Below are 23,260 nucleotides of genomic sequence, written 5' to 3'. Positions count from 1 at the left end.
CCCACCACCTCGCCCGGCTAGTTTTTTTGTATTTTTTAGTAGAGACGGGGTTTCACAGTGTTAGCCAGGATGGTCTCGATCTCCTGACCTCGTGATCCGCCCGTCTCGGCCTCCCAAAGTGCTGGGATTATTACAGGCTTGAGCCACCGCGCCCGGCCTCCACTGATTTTTTTCACTGCCTCCATAGCTTTGCCTTCTTCAAAATGTTATGTAGATGGAATCATATAGTATGTTGCTGATATGGTTTGGCTCTGTGTCCCTACCCAAATCTTATGTTGAATTGTAATCTCCAGTGTTAGGGGAGGGAGGTGATTGGATCTTGGGGGCAGACTTCCCCCATTCTGTTCTTGTGATAGTGAGTGAGTTCTCATGAGATGTGGTTGTTTAAAAGTGTGTAGCACTTTCTTCTTTGCACTCTCTCCTGCCACCATGTGAAGATGTGCTTACTTCCTCTTTACTCTTCCATGATTGGGTGATTGTAAGTTTCCTGAGGACTCCCAGCCATGGCTCCTGGATGGCCTGTGGAACTGTGGAACCTCTTTTCTTTATATGTTACTGAGTCTCAGGTAGTTCTTTATAGCAGTGTGAGAATGGACTAATACAGAAAATTGGTACTGAGCATGGGGTATTGCTATAAAGATACCTAAAAATGTGGAAGCAACTTTGGAACTGGGTAATGAGCAGAGGTAGGAACAGTTTGGAGGGCTCAGAAAAACAGGAAGATATGGGAAAGTTTGGAAATTCACAGAGACTTGTTGAATGGTTGTGACCAAAATACTGATAGTGATATAGACAGTGAAGTCTAGGTTGAGGAGGTCTTAGACAGAGATAAGGACGTCTTAGATAGAGATGAGGAACTTATTTGGAACTAGAGTAAAAGTCACTCCTGCTATGTTTAGCAAAAAGACTGATGGCATTGTGCCCCTGCTGTAGAAATCTGTGGAATTTTGAACTTGAGAGAGATGATTTAGGGTATCTGGTGAACGCAATGTCCAAGCAGCAAAGGTTCAAGATGTGGCTTGGCTGTTTCTAAAAGTCTATGCTCATTTGCATGAAGAAAGAAATGACCTGAAACTGGAACTTATATTTAAAAGAGAAGCAGAGCATAAAAGTTTAAAATATTTGCAGCCTCACCATGTGGTAGAAAAGAAAAACCCATTTTCTGGGGAGGAATTCAAGGCTGCAAAACTTTGTATATATAAAGAGAAACATAATGTTAATAGCCCAGACAATGGGAAAAATGCCTCCAGGGCATTTCAGAGACCTTCATGGCAGCCCCTCCCATCACAAGCCTGAAGGCCTAGGAGGGAAAAATGGATTCATGGGCCAGGCCTAGGGCCCCCACTGCTCTGTGCCTGCATCCTGGACATTGTGCCCTGCATCCCAGCTGCTCCAGCTCCAGTCGTGGCTGAAAGAGGACAAGGTACAGCTCAGGCCATTGCTTCAGAGGGTGAAAGCCCCAAGCCTTGGTGGCTTCTACATGGTATTGGGCCTGTAGGTTTGCAGACAACAGTAATTGAGGCTTGGGAGCCTTTGCCTAGGCTTCAGAGGATGTATGGAAATGCCTGAATGTCCAGGAAGAAGTCTGCTGCAGGGGCAGAAGCCTCATGGAGAACCTCTAGTAGGGCAGTGTGGAGGGGAAATGTGGGGTTGGAGCCCCCATAGAAAGTCCCCACTGGGGCACTGCCTAGTGGAGCTGTGAGAAGAGGGTTACTGTATTAGTCCATTTTCACAATGCTATAAAGATAGTACCTGAGACTGGATAATTTATAAAGGAAAGAGGTTTAATTGACTCACAGTTCTGCATGGTTCCGAGGGCCTCAGGAAACCTACAATCGTGATGGAAGGCAAAGGGGAAGCAAGACACATCTTAAAGGGCAGCAGGAGAGTGCAGGGGGAAAACAGCCACGTTTAAACCATCAGATCTCATGAGAACTCTCTCACTATCATGAGAACAGCATGGGAGAAGCTGTCCCCATGAGCCAGTTACCTCCCAACAGGTCCCTCCCTCAACACGTGGAGATGACAATCTAAGATGAGATTTGGTGGGGACACAGAGCCAAACCATATCAGTCACTGTCTTTCAGACCTCAGAATGGTAAATCCACCGAAAGCTTGCACTGTGCACCTGGAAAAGGCACAGGCACTTGACACCAGTCAGTGAAAGCAGCCATGGGAGCTGTACCCTGCAGAGCTACAGGGGTGAAGTGCTCAAGGCTGTAAGAGCACACCCTTGCATCAGCATACCCCGGATATGAGACATGGAGTCAAAAAGATTATTTGGGGGCTTTAAGATTAAATAACTGCCCTGCTGGGGTTTGGGCCGATTTCCCTTTGTTTGGGCCAATTTCTCCCTTTTGGAATAGGAGCATTACCCAATGCCTGTAACCCCATTGTATCTTGGAAGTAACTAACTTGTTTTTGATTTTACAGGCTCATAGGCAAAAGGGACTTGCCTTGTCTCACATGAGACTTTGGAGTTGGACTTTTGAGTTAATGCTGGAGTGAGCTAAGATTTTGGGGGACTGTTGGGAAGGCATGATTGGTTGTTTGAAATATAAGAAGGACATGCGATTCAGGAGGGGCCAGAAGTGGAATAATGTATTACTCCATTTTCACACTGTTGATAAAGACATACCTGAGACTGGGCAATTTACAAAAGAAAGAGGTTTATTGGACTTACAGTTCCACATGGCTGGGGAGAGGCCTCCCAATCACAGTGGAAGGTGAAAGGCAAGTCTCACACGGTGGCATCAAGAGATAGAATGAGAACTAAGTGAAACAGGTTTCTCCTTATCAAACCATTAGATCTTGTGAGACTTATTAACTAACATGAGATCAGTATGGGGGAAACCGCCCCCATGATTCGATTATCTCTCACTGGGTCTCTCCCACAACACAGGGGAATTATGGGATTACAATTCAACATGAGATTTGGATGAGAGACACAGAGCCAAACCATATTATGAGCCAAAGGTTGATTACAACTCAACATGAGATTTGGGTGGGGGACACAGAGCTAAGCATATTATTTGATATGGTTTAGATCTGTGTCCCCTGCCCAAATCTCATATTGAATTGTAATCCTCAGTATCGGTAGAGGGATCTGGTAGGAGGTGATTGGATCATGGGGTAGGTATCCCCCTTGGTGTTCTCATGATAGTGAGTGAGTGCTCATGAGATCTGGTTGCTGAAAAATGTGCACTTCCCCTTTCACTCCCTCTCCTGCCACCACGTGAAAACATGCTTGCTTCCCGTTCACCCTTCTGCCATGATTGTAAGTTTACTGAGGCCTCCCAGCCTCCCCAGCCATGTCTTCTGCGTGGCATGTGGGACTGTGAGTCAATTGAACCTCTTTTCTTTACAAGTTATCCATTCTCTGCTAGCTTTTTATAGCAGTGTGAGAACAAACTAATACAATTGCCTTCTCAGATTGGTTCCTTTCACTTAGTAATATGCATTAATGTTTCCTTCATGCCTTTTCACCGATTGATAGCTAATTTCCTTGCAGCACTAAAGTTTTCTTATCTGCATATACCACAGTTTATTTATCCAGTCACCTACTGAAGGACATCTTGCTTGCTTCCAAGTTTTGGCAATTATGAATAAAGCTGCTATAATTATCTGTGCCATAAGTTTTTGTGTGAATGTATTTGCAATTTTTTTCAGCAAATACCAAGGAGTGCAATTCATGGATCATATGGTAAGAGTAGTTTCAATTTTGTAATAAATTGGTAAACTGTCTTCAGAAGTGGCTATACCAGTTTTCATGCCTACCAGCAATGAATGAGAGTTCCTGCTGCTCCATTCTCACCAGCTTTTGGTGGTGTTAGTGTTCTGAATTTTGGCCATTCTAATAGACGTGTATTGCCTGTTGATCTATTTGGCATCTCACTGTTTCAATTTGGATTTCTCTGATGAATGATATGGAATATATTTTCATATGTCTATTTGCCATTTGTATATCTTCCTAGCTAAAGTGTCTGGTAAAGTTTTTGGCTCATTTTAAAATTAGGTTGTTACTTTTCCTTATTGTTGAGTTTTAAGCATTCTTTGTGTATTTTGCGTAACAGTGTGTTATCAGATGTTCTTTGCAAATATTTTCTTCCAGTTTGTGGCTTGTCTTTTTAGTCTCTTGATAGTGTGTTTGGTAGAGCATAAATTTTTAATTTTAATGAAATCCAACTATCAATTTATTCTTTCATATATTGTGCCTTTGATATTATATTTTAAAAGTCGTCACCAAATCTAAGGTCATCTAGATTTTTCTCCTATGTAATCTTCTAGGAATTTTATAGATTTTTGTTTTAAATTTAGGTCTGTGATCCATTTTGAGTTTATTTTGTAAAGGGTATCAGGCCTGTGTCTTAGTGTGTTTTATGCTGATGTGACAGAACACCTGAGGCTGGGTAATTTATTTAAAAAAAAAGAAATTTATTTCTCACAATTCTTAACTGGAAAGTCGAAGATCAACATGCCTTTGTCTTAGGAGGGCTTTCTTGCTGTATCACCAAATAGTGTAAGGCATCACATAGTAGAAAGGCAGAGAGTGCAAGAGAGCAAACCCTCTCTGGCAAGTCCCATTTTATAATGGCATTAATTTATTTACGAGGACAGAACACTCATGACCTCAATACCTTCCGTTAGGCCCCACCTCCCAACCCGGTCACACTGGGGGTTATGTTTGCAACATACGAATTCTGGGGAACACATTCAAACCATAGCAGTCTGTGTCTAGATTCTTCTTTTCTTTTTGCTTTTGCATGTAGATGTCCATTCGTTTTAGCACCATTTATTGAAAAGATTATATTAATTTTATTCCTTTGTCAAAGATCAGTTGACTATATTTTTTGTAGGTTCATTACTGGGCTTTCTATTCTGTTTTCACTGATCTATTTGTCCTTTTACCAATGCTACACTGTCTTGATTACTGTGGTTTTGTAGCAAGTCTTAAAGTTAGGTAGTGTCAGTCCTCCAACTTTGTGCTTCTCCTTTAAAACTGTGCTAGCTATTATGAGTCTTTTGCCTCTTCATACAAACTTTAGAATCACTTTGTCAGAATCACAAAATAACTTGCTGGTATTTTCATTGGGATTGCATTAAATCTATAGATGAAGTTGGGAAGAACTGACATCCTGACAATTTTGAGTCTATCCATGAACATGAAATATCTGTCCCTGTATTATTTATTTCATCAAAGTTTTACAGTTTTTCTTATAAAGGTCTTGTATATGTTTTGTTCCATTTATACCTAAATATTTAATTTTGGGTGGTGCTAATGCAAATGGTATTTGTGTTTTCAATTTCAAATTACATTTGTTTATTGCTGGCATATAGGAAAGCCATTGAGTTTTGTGTATTAACCTTGTATTTTGCAACCCTGCTATAATCACTTATTAGTTTCAGGAGTTTTTTGGTCAATTCTTTCAGATTTTCTACATGGACAATCATATTATCTGCAAACAAAAATAATTTTATTTCTCTCTTCCCAAGATGCATGCCTTTTAATTCCTTTTCTAGTTGTATTGCATTAGCTAGGACTTCCAGTATGATACAAAAATTAGTTGTGAGAGAGGACATCTTGTCTAGTTCACAATCTTACTGGGAAAGCTTCAAATTTTCACCATTAAGTATGATGCTAGTTGTAGGTTTTTAATAAACTCCTTTCTTCTAATTAATTATTTACTTTTTAATTGACAATTAAAATTATATATATAATTATCATGTACGAGATGATGTCTTGAAACATGTATATCTATCTATCTATCTATCTATCTATACACACACACACATAGTGGAATGGCTAACTCAGGCTAATTAACATATGTACTACTTCACAACTTACCATTTTTTGAGGTGAGAACATTTAAAATCTACTCTTGGCAATCTTTTAGAATACAACATATTGTTATTAACTCTAGTTGACACATTGTACAATAGATCTCTTGAATTTATTTCTCCCATCTAACTGAAATTATGTATCCTTTGGCCAACAACTTCCTAACTTTTATCTCCACCCCAGTCCCTCTTAACCAGAATTCTACTCTAGTATAGATATTCCTTATCAAGTTAAGGAAGGTCCTCTCTATTCCTAGTTAGAGTTTATATCATAAATGTGGGTTGGAGTGTTTTGTAAAATGCCTTTTCTGCATTTATTGATAAGATCACATGATTTTTTTTTCCTGTACCCTGTTGATGTGATAGATTATATTAATTGAATTACGACTGTTGAGCCAGACCTGCATACCTGGGATAAACCCCACTTAGTTTTGGTGCTTAGTTTTCTTTTAATTATCATTATTATAGTTTAAATGTGCTTATGCCTTTTCCTTCTGATTTGTAATCCAGACACCTGCAAAATACTCTAGCTATGTCAAAGAGAATAAAATTACCTAACATCTTATTCAATCAGTGAATGAACAAACCCCTTTGTACCCATTCAAGAGTGTTGATACCATCCCTCTTCCTTTAAACTAAAATTACTTTGGGTAGCAGGAAGGGGATGAAGAAAATCATTTGATCTATTTATGATTCTAGTTTTTTACTCTCTTATAATGTTGTGATTAAATTTTAATGTTATAGATCCTTTTGCTTTAAAATTAAGATGGAAAAATCATTTTTAAAGAACACTTAAAATGTATGCTTCATCACTCATTTAAAAGGAACACTTTATTTTTTAAAATGATGAATACATCAAGGAAAGGCTTTTATTTCTCACCTGTCTGTATTTTAATATAATTTGATTATCAAATAAATTGGTATACTTCAAGTTGCATTGATGAATTTGGTGTTCTAACTCTAAGTCTAAAATATTTCAAGCATTCTCAGATCTGTATAATGGAACCTAGGCTTCTCCTTCCTCTATCTCCTAGGTTGCCAGATCATTATGCAAGTGTGGAATGGAAGCAAAATCACTATGTTCAATCTCTTAAAATGGTGAACTCATTCATATAAGTTGGCAAGTTGAAAGTTGGCAACAAATAGAGCAAAAAAGAAAGTCAAGTTAAAACTTGTAGCAAGTTTGCTACCACTTACCCAACACCAAGGCTTCTCTCACTCTCCTATCTCCTGGTAGATACTTCGACTTAAAACTGCCTCACTCAGACTTATTGTTTCAGGCTTTTCAGTGGGTAAAGTCCTAGTTATAACCTAGCACTGGCCCTGCCACTGAATATTTATGATAGAGTAGACAAGGACAAAATAAAAAACGAAAGTTCCTACTAAAACACCACCACTACCACACATGGGTAGCTATGTGAGACGATGGATATATTAATTTGCTTCTGTATACTAATCATTTTACTATCTATCTCTATTTTATAATATCATGTTATATACCATAAATGTGCACAATAAAAATTATTTAAAAACAACAAAGAAAACAAAAACTAAAGAAATCTGACATTTTATACAAGCAGCCTGTTTAAAATCTGTGTCTGATAGTCTGCCAGATAAACCAAGCTTTATTATTCATCCAACATATGACAAATGACCTACCAGGCACTGTTACTTTCTTTTTTGTTTCTAGCACTATCATAAAGGTGAAATAACATATGTCTTTAATAGCACATAGTTCTAAAATAGATTTCCATTTAACAATCTTAGTTAAGGCCTAAAAAGGACTTAATCAATAATCATACCTCAGTATACAGAAATGTGAACTAGCAAAGCATATGTATAATCCTCATTGAAGAGATAATCAACTAGATGTTTCCCAAGCAAAACACTGTGTGCATTTCTAGAAGTTTGCTGAGATCATGGGGAAAGCTGTGATTTTCCAGTAACATTTGCACTATATGGCACCAAATCTAGCCATAGCAGATTTGTCAGGGTTAATACATGATATGGCTCCAAGTATCACCATTTACTTGTTCAGAGACAAGCTAAAATGTGTTTTTGAACCAGATTTAATTGTAGCAAAGTGTGCATGATTTTGTCTCATAAAGCTAACAAGGATGCTGAGAATGCGGCATGGTCTAATGCTTGAGATGGTCTTTGACTGCTAAGAAAAGAACAGACTCTGAGCAACATCCAGTATCCATGGTAACATGTAGCCTGGCAATTTCTTTTCACAAAGAGGAAATTATTTCCATTTATTTACACTTTCAAGGATTTCATGCATTATAATATCTGCATTGAACTCAAATCTAGCCTTGCCCTATGTTCCAAATCGCATTTTAGCCATTTTGTATTATGTAGCAAATTAGTTTCCAGATTGGAAAAAACACTCTCAATCCAAGTAACAATGAATAATATAAAATAAAATATAATTACTGATATAAATGACATATGACCTTATTTCTTCTTGGATGAAGGCAATATTGAGAGCTAAAAATCATGTTATATTGTTGCATTTTGGTCATTACAACATTTTGGTTAACGGAATTTTCAAGTTCATGTCAAATTCATTCATTAAATAGTTTGTTAGACAATTTTTCCCATTTTTATACAGAGTTTTAAAATATAAATAGAAAAAAATATGATTCTTCTTTCTCCTTCTCTGCCCCCATCTACCCTTCCTTGTCCTCCTCTTCCTTTTCATCCCCCTCCTTTCCTCCACCTTCTCCTCCTCCCTCTCCACAGCCAAATGCACAAGCAAATCAGGACTCTTCATCCAGTCGCAGATAAACAGTAAAAGGAGAAAGCTAGAGTGATGATCTAACACTGCTGCTGGAAGAGGCCAGCCCACTGGCCTTTACTTTTCAAAGTCAAAAGGGCAACTGGTATTCACTGATAACAAATCACTTGTTTTCTTCTCAAACCCCTAGAACTGTTTTACTGTACAAAGCCTAGCTCAGTGATGAGCGATCTTTAATTAAAATCCTCCACGTTGTGGATCCAGTGGATATAGAGACCCTTTGGTAAGCAAAATGATCTGCATAGTCCTGTTTTCCTTTGATATTACATACAAATAAAAGCAAAAATCTCCCTATACTCTGCAAATATGGGTAGAAAAATAACATTCCTGCTACATAACCAGACTCTGAAGTTTTCCTTTTCCCTTCAACCTGTGTCAATCTAGGGGACCCTGCGGTTTCCTCCATTCCAGGGACAGACAGAATGCCCTCCCCAGCACTTCACTGTTTGAATTGTAACTCTTCCTGTGTCTCCATTAAAGGGCTACATGTGTAAGCCCACCCCATTTCAGGATTTAACAAGTTAGAATTATCATGTATCTGTCTCTGGCCATGGGAGCACACTTGTATAAGAAACTGGATTGACAGTGAGTGTCCCTCTTCTCACTCCTCAATTCTGCCACTGCCATCACCTGACCAGGTGCATATAGACAGGTCACTTCACCTCTTGAGATCTTCATTCTCTATTTTTAGATGATGGAAATCAGACCAGATGATCTATACTGTGGATCTCACTCATCTTACGGTCCTTTAAGTTCTAAACTGTCTAATATTTTAATAAATTGTTTCTATATTCCCCACATCAAACAATAACTCCCACATCTGGAAAATCAGTTGTTAAATATATATATATTAAAAAACCAAATGAACTGACCACACAAGAGCCTGCACATGTATGCTTATATCAGTATTATTCATAAGTGCTCAAATTTGGAAACAACCAAGATTTGCTTTAATAGGTGAATACATAAACAAACTATGGTATGTCCATGCAATGGAATAGTATTCAGTGATAAGAAATAAGCTGTCAACCATGAAAAGACATGGAGGAACATTAAACACATTCTTCTAAATGAAATGAGCCAGTCTGAAAGAACTGTATACTGTATTATTTCAGCTATATGACATTTTGGAAAAGGCAAAACTAAAGAGTCATTAAAGAGACTGGTGGTTGCCAGAGGTAAAGGGGCAGGAAGAGAGGAATGATAGATGAAGCACAGGAGACTTTCAGGGCAGTGAAACTATTGCCTGTGATACTGCAATGGTAGATACAGGACATTATACATTTGTCAAAACCCATAGAACCCATAATGCAAAGTGAACCCTCATACAAACAATGGACCTTAGTTAATAACAAGTTATCGATATTGGTTAATCAATTGTAATAAATACCTCACACCAGTGTAAGATGTTAATAACAAGGAAACTTTAGGGTAGCAGGAGGAAGCATATGGAACTCATAGAACTCTGTACTTCCTGTTCAATTTCTCTGTGAATCTAAAACTGCTCTAAGAAACAAAGTCTATTAATTAGAAAAAAAAATCAGATTTAATCTTTCCTCAACAAGAATGGAGATTTATGCAGTGGTTCAAGAAACACATCAGCTCTTAACATATATCTCCTTATTAAGCATCCTGACTAGTGAGACAGAAATTTCAGGATCCCACACATATAAAGTAAGTTGGATCCTGAAGGGGCCTAGACCAAATCTTGCTTTTCAGATACTGACTTCTCTGCCTAACTAAAAAGAGTTTAGGGTAACTCTCTGTTATGGACTGAATTGTGTTTGCCCTAAAATTCATATGTTGAAGCCCTAACCCTCAATATGTCTATATTTGGAGATAGGGCTATTAAGGGTGTAATTAAAGTTAATGAAGTAACAAGAGCGAGGCCCAAATCCAATGACTGGTGTTCATGTAAGAAGAGGAAGAGACACTGGGGTGCATATGCTCAGAAAAAAGACCATGTGAAAAACAGCAGGAAGGGTGTTGTCTGTAAGTCAAGATGAGCAACCTCAGAGGAAACCAAACCAGCTGACACTGTGATCCTGTACTCCCAGCATCCATAATTGTGAAAAAATAAATTCATGTTGTTTAAGCCACGCATTCTGTGGTATTTTGTTATGGCATCCCTAACAGACTAACATACTTTCACTCTGGTATTTTGATTTAAATAACTTCCATTGTAACCATCATTAAATCATTTCATTTTCTAGTTATTTTAAATTTAATACTTTATGCTGGCCTGAAAATTAGATTTAATTTTTGGATTTTATTTTCAGAAGTACAATTTTATTACTTTCAAATACATAATGACATGAAACCAGTACCTTAAGCATTATATTGCAAGATTTGCATCAGTGACTGACTTGTGTGGTAGTTCACAGTGTAAGTTCTGGGCAGGGACAGATTGCCTTAAACATTTTCATGTTCTTTAAATTGCTAGATATGCCACAAAATACTATACACAACATTCTTGAAAAGTAGTAGTTGATTGATTCAAGTGTTAGCAGCTTAAGAAATTTTGCTAAAAATTCATTCAACCTGTTCTTATTAGAATCTTTTTTATTTTTTTAAAATTCTCTTAAGTAATATGCAGAAAAATAAATTTCAAATTTTAACTAATGAAAGTTAATACTTTTTCAAACTTACCTTGTCTGAATGTGAAAGTTGTTTGTTGTCCCTGTATGCTCATAATCATGAATGGCAGCAGCAAAGACCATTGCTAAAATTTCCAGTTCAGTGAGCCAGTGCTAGTAAATCACAGAAAGAATCTATTATACTCAAGAAATTAATACCATCTTTCCTTTCTCTGAAAAGGACTTTCAGCGCACCCTGTTTAGGCAATCATATAAAATTATTTTTTATTTCTTTTAATTTTTTTCCTATTTTTACCTCCACTAATTGTGCATGATGGATGCTTCATGAGGTCAATGATTGTTTCATGGCATGTAAGTTCAAAATTCAGAATATAATCGTCCTTGCTAATTGAAAAAGGAGTAATTTCCTATTATTTAAAAAGTGAACCCTAACTGGATTTTGAATTTACAGCCATACATGTTTGGGTTCTTCTGAAATCAATTACAGTTTAGTGATTTTTAACCTACAGCTCACGCAACATCAAAATGTCTTTTAGCCCAAGTGTTGTTGAACAATCTACTATGAAAAGAAATTTCATCTAAAACTTAAAAATATTCACTTCCTTACTAGAGAAAGTGCACTTCATTTTCGTGTTTAGAGATTTAGAAAAGTTTCTGAAATTCACAAAATTTTCTATTCATAACACATAAAAATGGCTCTGCAATTAACTTCAATAACGCTAAAAGAATAAATCCTTTCATGTAAAATCCATGACTATCCACTTTACATACATTCATCTTTCAGTTACTAACTAGATGACTTAACAAAAGTTCTCTGCTATTATTAGTTCATTTAGAAATAATTCAATAGTTTATTAATCACTCACATTTTGTAAAACCCTTATACTGCACTGCCCAATGTGGTAACCACATGTGACTATTTAAATTAAAAATAAAGAAAATTAAGTAAAATTAAATTCACTTTCCCAGTTACACTAGCCACATTACATATGCCTACTGGTCACATGTGACAAGTGGTTACCATATAGTACAGCAAAGACACAAACCATTTCCATCATCACAGCAAGTTCTATTAGAGAAAACTATAAATAGATGGCACTTGATGATAGGAATGTGGGATCCAAAATGCTATGAAGCTCACTCTGAGTGGTCTTATTCTATACACTTAAAACAATAAAAGACCTTGCAAAGAACAACAGAAAGAGATCATGTAAACTTTGTGCACACTTGATAAAAGTTTGCAGAATAAAGATGCAATTTAAGAGCATAGACAGAAAGGCTAATTGGTGGCAGTGGATCTTGGGGAAAGGATGGAAAAAGATTGATAGTTAAGTGCAAGGATGGAGACAGAAGAATTTTAAATAGAAAGAGCAAATGTACAATCATACTATAAGGTCTGTATTAAAATAGAATTGTCAATAGTACAATTGTGTTGGAGAATCAAGTGAAGTGAAATTGAAGAATATGGAGAGTATGGAAAGAGTGAATGGGCTAATTTGATGAGAACTGATGAATTTAGATTTTGTGTAAAAGGTAAAAGAAAGCCATTGTAGGTCCATGAGTCAAAAATGAAGGCAGTGACAATTGTTGAATCTCATAATACCAAAGCTATAATCTTATTAATCTTCGCTCCCTTTACATAACCTATCGTGATATTTGGCACATATTAGGAACTTAGTATTTGTTAAACTGCAATCAGCTAGTTTTGCATTAGAAAGATGTAACAGTGGTAAGAGACCATGGGATCAGTCCCGGTTTTAAATCTCTATTAATCCTCAGGAAAATGAGTTATTTACCCTCTCAGCTACAGTTCTTGTGAGAATGGCATTAGTAACCTTTCCCCTATGGGGTTTAAGAAGAAGTTTTGAGTTAATGTATGCACTCTGCCTATCATGTCTTGTCATATGGTAAAATAAAGAATAAATGGCATTTTGCTAGGAACTTACTATGTTAAATGCATTGATTAAGGCATTAAATCTGGGAAATAATAGTACAAACGCCTCACAATCGGATGAGTGAAGCAGAAATAATTTTCAGAGCCAAAGGGAGTTAATATAACTAGCTGTTCTGTGTTAATTGTGAGTCATTAAAAGGAAGAAAGTGACCTTATAGAGGTCTGAATTGGGACTGAGCCTCCAATGTTCCCAATGAAACTATGGAACTATAAACACCATGAAATGAATAGCAATTGAAATTAAACTAGTTTTGAACCTTAGAAACCCATTGTTTTATTAAAGAAAATGATTTCTTTAAAAAAAATCACTTATTTAAATTTTGGGGTGGGCTCAAATTACATATTTATAAATATAGCTATGGTTTTTAAAAGGCAGCATTCATTATCTACTATGATAATACAGAATATAAAGTGTCAATAGTAAAAAGAAATTAAATTAGAAAATCAGAGATGAAATTAATTAGTGATTGACTCATAAATATTTAAAATTATTATCTTGCTAGCTGTGAAAATTTATTATACACACATTTCCTGTTTTTATTCTGGTTCATTTCTGCCTCCCATAAATAGTACTTGCTCCACAAATTCCCCTTACTTATTTCCGCACTATGGACTAAATCATTAAGTTCTACTACAAACTAGTATAGGAAGAGAGAAACACTGAACTTTCACACTTAATTTAAAAACACATCTACTTTGTATTAGCAAAAGCAGAATTCTGGACTGATTGTTAGTTTCTTAGCTGCTGATTCATTTTGTGCTAGTATCAAAAAGAATTCTAACTCAGAAAACAGGTGCTTAAATTCATAGATTTTATAAATGACTCCTGAGGGCAAGCCAGAGAGAATGAGGTTAAATCCTGTCACTCTTTCCAACTACAGCAGTGGTCAATACAAATCCAAGTTTCTTCTGATTCCTAACAGGCAGCAATAAAGGGTTAAGATGATAAGTCATGAGCAATGCAGGCACTGTATTTCATCAGAACTGTAGTTTGTATTTTGTCTGGAGAAATGCTCAGGTTGGCTTACTCTACAGTGGGCAGTCATCAACTTATAAGGAGGCATTGACTGCTATTAGCCACATGTATTAAAACAGAAACAAAGGAAGGGGATTATTAACTGGACACTTTAGTTAGCTGGTCTCATTAAACTCTTATAATCACTCTATAAGATGGTTATATGTAAATATTTTATACCTATATATACAAAGCTGAATCCTAGAGAGATGGATCAACATTTCAAAGTTCACGTACCTGTCTAGTGGCAGAGCAGGAATGCAAAACCAAATCTGTCTGATTTCAAAGTTTCTATTTCTTCCACGGATCACGATAGCATTCATTACATAAAGAAGGCAAAATGCTGAACATATTCTTCTAAGGTTTCAAAAGTAGAATTTCTAGCTAATTTTACTATATGAATGGGTAGAGGCAAATAGAGTTTTGACTTAGGACTTATAATGTAATTTTCATATCTGAATTACTCAGGATGTGTGTGTGTGTGTGCCTGTGGGATAGAAAAAGTAAATATGTGTATTATACAAAGCATATATGTGTATTATATAAAGGGTGGGGAGAATTTCAAGTCAGAAAATCACATTTATTTCTTGATTCCTTGAGTATCTAAAAACACATAATTAACAACTCTTTTAGCTGGAATTGATGAGATTTGACACTATTTTTCTCTATTCCTTTGAATAGGCTGAAGAAGTTTGCTCTAAGTTACCAGTATAGAAAATTGGCATATTACAATTAATTAATGAAGGTATGTTAATAGCTATTATGTTTTAGGCACTAGGTTAGGTGCTTTACAAATGTGATTTTATTTGCTCCTCATTTCCATTCTATAAGGTGGCTGGTGCTATTCACTGCATTTTAGTGACAAGGGAAGCAGTGTAGAGCTAGTGAATTAGAAAGTGGTGGGACATGGGTTTAAACTCATGTCTGACTGCTTCCTGAGTCCACACTCTCTTTCCTCTTCCAAACACTATCATATTGGAAGCCATTTATAAGAACAGAATCTCCACATAATTTGTAGAAAGATATAGTGCTAAATGTACTGTAGACTAATCAGAGAAAAATGCAGTCATTCCAAAGTGTGGAAGATTGTTTCTGTGTAGTCAGTGCACTAAAAATTCCAAAGGAACTAGATGTAAAGTCATCTCTCTTCCTTGTACTCTTAGTATTAGAGAGAATGCAGTGCCAGGAACCCTCTAATGCAAATGTTTTCTAGCCAAGGTTCTTGGATAATTTCATATTCAAAGAGACATTTGAAGGTGGCTTGACAGCACTTTATAAAACATTTGTTCCTTAGCAAATGGACTGAGTTATTGCACATCACTGTCACCATGGCACAGGACTACAAATGAATCAAGCGACAAAAGGAGAGAGAGGGGGACAAGCAGGTGTATGAGCATCAACTCTCCTCTGCATTGTCTACTCCCAGACTTGAGGGCGTCCCTTATGACATTAACAAACAGAAGGACGATGGCTTAATTGCAATCCCTTTCAGGAATGGTCCTTAAAACATCTTGCAGATGACAACATGCATTAGTCTCCTGACAGTACTGGGCTGCTACCGGAGTGCTTCATAAATGTCACACTGATAGGGCCATCCTGAAATAGCAGGGCATCAACCAAAACACTAAAGTAGATGACCCAGTCTTCTTTATATCAAATCTGAGGGGTGAGAAAGAACTAAAGAGTTTTTGCTAATGAAAATTTCTATAAAGCTTTTTTGTTACAAAGAACCAACACATTCGTATACATGAAATGTAATAGTCACCTATCACTACTTTTTAATGTAGGCAAAACTTGTTAAAATAACCTTCCAAAAATTGTGAAGCTGACAGTGTAACCTAGTTTTGACAAAATAGTCAATACATTTATAAACTCATTTTGTCTTCCCTTTCTCCATCTATGGTAGAATTTCTCATTATTCTCTTTAGTTCAAATGTATTTTCTTGATTCTGGACAACACTAAAGGTCTACTACCAGACTATTTTTGTAATGGCCAAATTAATGTATGAGTAAAGAGCCCAGTGACACATTTTTGCTAAAGGATGAATATAATCAGAAAGTTACATTTATATTTGGTAAGTCATAGCTCTCAGAAAGTGACTATGTGATCTTTGCTAACAACTTTAACTTTCTAGGAGTCATGCCAGGCTTGGCCAAATTCCCCAGTTTTACAGAGAAGTTGGAATGGCTTATTAGGTCCCACAACAGTCTTCCTTATAATTCTGAGGGTAAAACCACATTGTAGATTTGATTTTCTCTGTTTACCAATTAATATGACACCCACATCTCTTCAATGTCACCTTCACACCAGATGTTCTGAAGCTGATATAGGAGACTTTTATTTGACTCCCTTTACACTTATAGCAAATGTTAAAAAAAAATGCATTCAAGCAGGAATATTTTTTGTAAATGACAAAATTCTGGTTGCCTCCTAGGTTAAAATGGCATTTTCTCACTACACTTCACAATTAAAGCAGGTGCTAAGATTTAGAAATCTCACATGGCCTGCTCCTTTTTTGAACCCAGGTCAGTTTGGCACCTTCACAGGAAGGTCAGTTCCTCACTTTTTACCTTCTGGGAATCACTGTGAGTTTTAAGACATTACAAAAATTCCCAGCTCTCTCAGAGTTCCTGTCATACACTCACTGTTATTTCAGGCTTTGCTTCGCTGAATCATTTAGTCACCCATTTATTGATTCATCAAATGCAAAGAAGAGGAAGGAAAATTTGGAAAAATTCACATGAATAATTTCCCCAAATCCCTATTAGAATTTGACAGTGACTAAGAGAGGAAAAGCGACTAAGGTCAGGTTAGGAGCACATAATGAGTGAGAACAGAGTGCTATAACTTTTATTCTAAAGACTTTTTCTCTAGGTCACTTTTTTTGGTTGATTCCAACCAAAAATTCATTTTGGAAAAAATGAATTTACAAACAAAAATGTTTGGTAGTCCAAATTGGGGGAAACATATATTTTTATTTGCCTCTGATTATCTTTTTTGCACTGACTTAAAGTATTTTTTGAAAAATGTATATTATAACCCATGAAGCTTCAAAAATCCAAACAATTATTATTTATAAAACTTATTACTTTGAATACCTCTATGGGCATTAAAGAGACAATAGGAACTTACAGGAATGGAAGTTGATGCTTCCAAATGAACAAACCTCAGTTACAAAGACTTTCTTACCATGATACCTGTGTGAAGCATTATGTAATGCACAGTTTGAGTGACATCAGCTGCATGAATCAAATTGTGATATGGATTTTTGTACTTGCTGTAACCAACTTCTAAAGCTTCTGCAAAGGTGATTAGGCAAGAAACAGGAATCTGTGGAAAGTAATAATTATAATTATATTTTGACCAAAAATGTGGTACTAAATCAACTTGAGCACAGTTTGTCATGGAACATATTAGTGAGTCAGATGTGAACAATAGTTTCTTTATGTCAAATGTCGATTGTTCTGTAAAACCACTTCATGAACATGTTAGCTTTCATTCCCTAAAAGAAGGATTGTAACCCCCAAGTATTTAACTAGGACAGATTAAATAACAGACTTACTCGTACTATTACATTGAAATTTTAGTATCTTCCAGAGAGTAGGAAGGCTAGTTCTTAAAAGGGTAAATATTTCCAGTTACAATTAGTAGAGTCTAGTTTTTCTATCTTAATACAAAGAGATTAAAATAGATTATCTCCCAGTACTTTACAGCTCTAAAAATGTGATTATTCTATAGGAAATGATGAAAGTAATAAGCTACAGTCTGCTCAGTAGTCTGTATCAAATCTATTGCTTGGATGGTTCTAAATGAAGTTAATTAGAAGACCCTTCAATCTAATTTAAGAAAAGCTGGCAGTAAAGGTTCATTTTGTATTTTAAGAATGCTGGAGTAGTCATATTTCTTTAAGACGTCGCTGCCAAACCCTATGTGAGTGTTTTGTGAATAAGTCAGGGGATGTTGGCAGCTTGCTGGAATGAGGCTATAGTGGTCTCATGATCTCTAGGTGGATATACAGATGTGTCAGTGAGTTGTGGAGAATGGTTCTATCATGTGAAGACTTCATCCCCTTAATTCTGTGACCTGCTAAGACATCCTAAAATGAATTGCTTAATTACTCAAATGTTTTACATTTTCATTCTTATTCAAATAACCAATTCTAAGAGCATTTCACTTGTGTTCCATGTGTCTGACCTTGAAACGGTTGATAAGATCATATCTGGTAAACAGTTCATAAATCATAAACTTCAGACTGTGCTCTCCACTTGCTTCATTTAGGGCAAATACATCAAAAGACCATTTATCAACATCCTGTAGAAAAGAGAATAAATACTTTAGGTGTCAATATAATAATGTTTCTATGAGAATTTATTCAAAAGATAAGGCATTGTACATTTAGCAGGTCATCTTTCAATTTAGCATGCCAAACTACACTTTGGGACAGGACCACTTAGTATCCATGGGTCCAGAAAATTGAGGCCATAATGCTGAATAAAGCACCAAAACCTTTTCTTTAATCCCAAAGTTACTAAACTGATTTAATGCATTTGATAATACCATAATACTGTCATTATCTTTAATCTCTTTCCAACTTCCTGCCATAAATCATTTTCTCAGAGTGGACCTCAATTTAGCGTAGAATTGCTAGTTACATAGGTGATGTCAATTGGGAAATACAGAAGAAATAGTGCCAGTTTTTCTTTCTTACTCACTTGCTACATTGCTTGAAATTTCACCATAAGAGTTTGCAGTTTGGCATAAAGTTTTGATATTTATGTCCTGTTATAAGATGTAAATATTGGCCCAGTGCGGTGGCTCACGCCTGTAATACCAACACTTTGGGAGGCCAAAATGGGCTGATCACGAAGTCAGGAGTTTGAGACCAGCCTGACCAACATGGTGAAACCCCATCTCTACAAAAAATACAAAAGTTAGCCAGGTGTGGTGGTGCATGCCTGTAATCCCAGCTATTCAGGAGCCTGAGGCAGGAGAATCGCTTGAACCCAGGAGGCGGAGATTGCAGTGAGCCGAGATCGTGCCACTGCACTCCAGCCTGGGTGACAGAGTGAGAGTCCATTTCCAAAAAGAAAGAAAGAAACAAAAATATATAAATATCATAGAGAGATAGAGTATACACTATCTTTAATTATTAAAAGGGTTTTTTTTACACTACTTTTCACCTATTATTATTTGCTCTATCTTTGACTGACTTACTAATACTTTGCTGGAGGGACAGGTGGTGAGAAAAAGGAAGTGGGCCTTTTGATTGAGGAAGAAGATAGTAATACTCGTATTTCATGCAATTCCCTAGGGAAGCAAGCAGGCCAGAAGGGAAACTAGAAAGTACCCGATAACAGAGAGAGAGGGCGGTGAGCAGAGATAAACCACTCCAACTACCTCATGATTTTGCTTTGAAAATCTATAGAAGCACTGCAGTCCATTCTAATGGTTATCAGAAACTGCTGGCAAGAAGGCCTACTGTTTACACACATACAGTAGGTTTAGTATTGAACAGCAAGTGGGCAACCATAAAGCTATGCATTAATTTTCTATTTGAGTAGGCATGTTTCAAATTTCATTCAACACATTTTTTCTGGAGGTCTACTCTATGTGCTATAATATGCTAGAACCAAATTAAAAATCTGATAAAAAGTATTCAGTCTCTGTTAAAAATGCTTCCTTCAAAAAATAATAGTAAGAGCTTCAAATGGTATTTTTAATCACTTGGAAACAAGCACCGATGAAATAGTTTTTGGTTTGCTTGTATGTCGTTATTAAATTCCTTGCATTTGGCCCTTATTTGATCCCCAAATGCTTGCTTTATCTCTTTATATATTAAAAGTTATTATAAGTTCTGTTAGAAGGCATTTTACATCAGTAAATCTCAAAGGAGGCCAACAAATCTTTTATCAAACTCCAAAGCTAACAAACAAGAGTTAGTCCAGACTCTTAGAAGGTTGCTATTTATATTTACAGCTCCAACTTGGGTGTTCCCACTGAGTAAAAGGTTAATTCTTTATTTCTTGAGAATTTTTTTTATAAACCCTGATGATTTACATTTGTAAACTACTGCAGATGCTTGGATTTTATGTCATCAGATTGAGAACGAACAAGACAAGGAGGCTTCTCTGAAAATAAGAATTATTTAACTAAAACATTCTTTATTTGGTGATATTCCCTCTCTCAACCTGTTAGTTTATATCTTTTTTACTATGCGACATGTTAGAAAAAATACTACATTCTCTCATACTAAAATATTTTGTTAGTTGGTTTTTAAGCGAAGATTCTTAAAATAAATAAAATAAAAATGAGTAATTTTCTTGCTCACTGTTAAGGAAATAATAGAGAAGGCAAAATCTCTCAAGAACTGAGGAATGATTAATATCCTTTAATGCAGTGGTCCTCAATATTTGGGCACCAGGAACTAGTTGTGTGGAAGAAAATTTTTCCACAGGTCGAGTTGGGGTTGGGTGGTTTTGGAATGAAACTATTCCACCTCATCAGCAGTGCACAACCCTCACATGCACAGTTCACGATAGGGTTTGCGTTCCTGTCAGAATCTAGTGTCCCCTCTGATCTGACAGGAGGCAGAGAAACACAAATATAAAAAAGCACCAAAGAAAAATGAGCTATCTTTTAAAATTAATGAGATTAAAATCTAACATGCAGCAGAGAAAAAACAAATGCAAAGAAGATGCTTAAAAATTTTGAAAACACAAATTTAAAATTAAAAAGGAGTACAATAAGTCAGAAATAAATCAACCCAAGATCCGCTGCTGCCAATATCCTTTACATTCTTAGTTAATGCAGAAAAACCAACATGAAGATGTTTTAGGAGACAATGTTAATTTCCCTTAACCAAATTAGGCAATAGAAACAAGGAATTTAGAAGGATGAACCTACAAAATGCCTCTGTAGAAATAACATTTAGAAACAAGGCACATGAACACCACACACACACACACACACACACACAATGGGGCATGGATGTGAGCCAACAACTTCACTCACTTCAGAGTTTCAACTCTGATTATTTCTAACATATGTAGCACTGCAATTGGGCCTTAGAATAGTGTAGCCACAGGAGAAGCCAAAGATAAGGGAGATAAGTTTTTTTTTCTGTCTTAATTTTATCTTACATTTTGTATCTTTCAGATCTACAATCCTAAATAATTTCCTTCTATATGTTTTGTCATTTAAACATAATTGACTAAAACATCTTTTTATAACATGCATTTAACTCTTCCATAATACATTCATAACAAAATATGTACATTTTGACAGGTACTAGTGTCATTTCAAAATAAATTCAAGATCCCCATAAATAAAATTAAGGAAAAAAACACGTGTGTGTGCATACAAACATGCATATATATATACGTTGATATAGTTCGTGTAAATCAGTCATTTAAATCTACAATGAGTCATGATTTGGAACACAGTTCATTTTTTAAATTGTTAGAATATGTTGAATTTTTTAACATTCTAAGATGTAGGCTGCAGTAAAGACCTATTCTCATTTTCTCCTAGCCTTTTTAAGAACATTTTTAAAATGACCATTTTATACATGAAAATAATGAAATGATTTCACCTTTAATGTTACGATGACAGCTGCTGGATATGCCAAACCAACCATATGATATGTTTTTCGGTACATCCTAAAAAAGACAAAAATAAGTGTACATATAAAACTCATTGGTTCAAAGTTTTCAACTATTTCTGAAACATGAGGGAAGAGATTACTTTTGACATGTTCACCTCTTATCGTTAGTTACAGACTCCCTTTGTGCCAACAATGATAACTATAGTCACCTTTTACTAAACATCTACAATTTGACAATGTAATATATTCTCTATTCACAATCACCTTGTAAAGTTAATGTGACTTTAGTTTCCATGTAAAGATATCCTTCCCTGAACTTTATCATATTAAAAGATGCACTACACTTTGCATATGCAACAACTTTCTAACATGCCAACATATCCCTGACAGCAGAACATTCTTGTTTTGTGTCCATTTATATGACAAAATTTTTAGTCTGGAAGCTAAATGTCATTAACATATTTCCTTTATATTTTTATATTAAAATTATAGTGGGGGAGATGTAGTGTCATCAGAATTTACATAGCTCCCTTCTTTTATTTAATGATATTGGGAAATTCATATCAGCAAAAATTATTTAAGTTTGTTCAAATTGTCATTCAATATTAAGAAAGGTTATTCAGAAAGAAAACAAGGTTATTTTCATTTCCATAATATTATCAATAACAAAAATGGTTTTTTGTTTTTGTTTTGTGTTTCTGTTTTTTTTTTTTTTTTTTTGAGATGCAGTCTTGCTCTGTACCCCAGGCTGGAGTGCAGTGGTGTGATCTCGGCTCACTGCAAACTCTGTCTCCTGGATTCAAGCAATTCTCCCGCCTCAGCCTCCTGAGTAGCTGGGATTACAGGCATGCACCACCACATCCGGCTAATTTTTGTATTTTTAGTAGAGACGAGGTTTCACTATGTTGCCCAGGCTGGTCTCGAACTCCTAACCTCAGGTGATCTGCCTGCCTTGGCCTCCCAAAGTGCTGGGATTACAGGCATGAGCCATCACGCCTGCCCCGTGTTTTATTTTTCATAAAACATTTCCTGAGTGTTTACTATTCATTCTTTCATCCATTGGTTTGTTCATTCATCCATTCAACAGAAACTTCAAGTGCCAACAGTGTGCCACAAACTGTGAAATGCACCAGAAAAAAAATAAAAGTAAAAATTTGTGGCTGGGAGCAGTGGCTCATGCCCGTAATACCAGCACTTCGGGAGGCTGAGGCAGGTGGATCACATGAGGCCAAGAGTTAGAGACCGACCTGGCCAAAATGGTAAACCACTGTCTCTGCTAAAAATACAAAAATTAGCCAAGCATGGTGGTGGGCACCTGTAATCCCAGTTACTTGGGAGGCTGAGGCAGGAGAATCACTTGAACCTGGGAAGCAGAGGTTGCAGTGAGCCAAGATTGCGCCATCACACTCCAGCCTGGGAGACAAGACTGAAACTTCCTCTCAAAAAAAAAAA

At 36.1% G+C, this 23,260-nt stretch overlaps 1 protein-coding gene across 5 annotated transcripts in view; it reads right to left on the bottom strand.

The window, feature by feature from the left end:
* PDE1A (phosphodiesterase 1A, calmodulin-dependent) overlaps positions 1-23,260 on the bottom strand; it is a 386,517-nt gene that overhangs the window by 68,409 nt on the left and 294,848 nt on the right. For all 5 annotated transcript variants that reach the window (XM_011956691.1, XM_011956690.1, XM_011956693.1 and 2 more), the window contains 4 exons: positions 21,797-21,863; positions 18,400-18,516; positions 17,395-17,535; positions 11,288-11,388 (listed from right to left, as the gene is read on the bottom strand). In XM_011956691.1, coding sequence (XP_011812081.1) covers positions 11,288-11,388; positions 17,395-17,535; positions 18,400-18,516; positions 21,797-21,863 — 426 coding nt within the window. The remainder of the gene's footprint in view (positions 1-11,287; positions 11,389-17,394; positions 17,536-18,399; positions 18,517-21,796; positions 21,864-23,260) is intronic.

The sequence above is a fragment of the Colobus angolensis genome, unplaced genomic scaffold, assembly GCF_000951035.1.
Source record: "Colobus angolensis palliatus isolate OR3802 unplaced genomic scaffold, Cang.pa_1.0 Scaffold421, whole genome shotgun sequence".
Taxonomy (NCBI): Eukaryota; Metazoa; Chordata; class Mammalia; order Primates; family Cercopithecidae; genus Colobus; species Colobus angolensis.
Note: the sequence above shows the minus strand (reverse complement) of the source record. Positions and strands in the feature narration are given on the sequence as shown.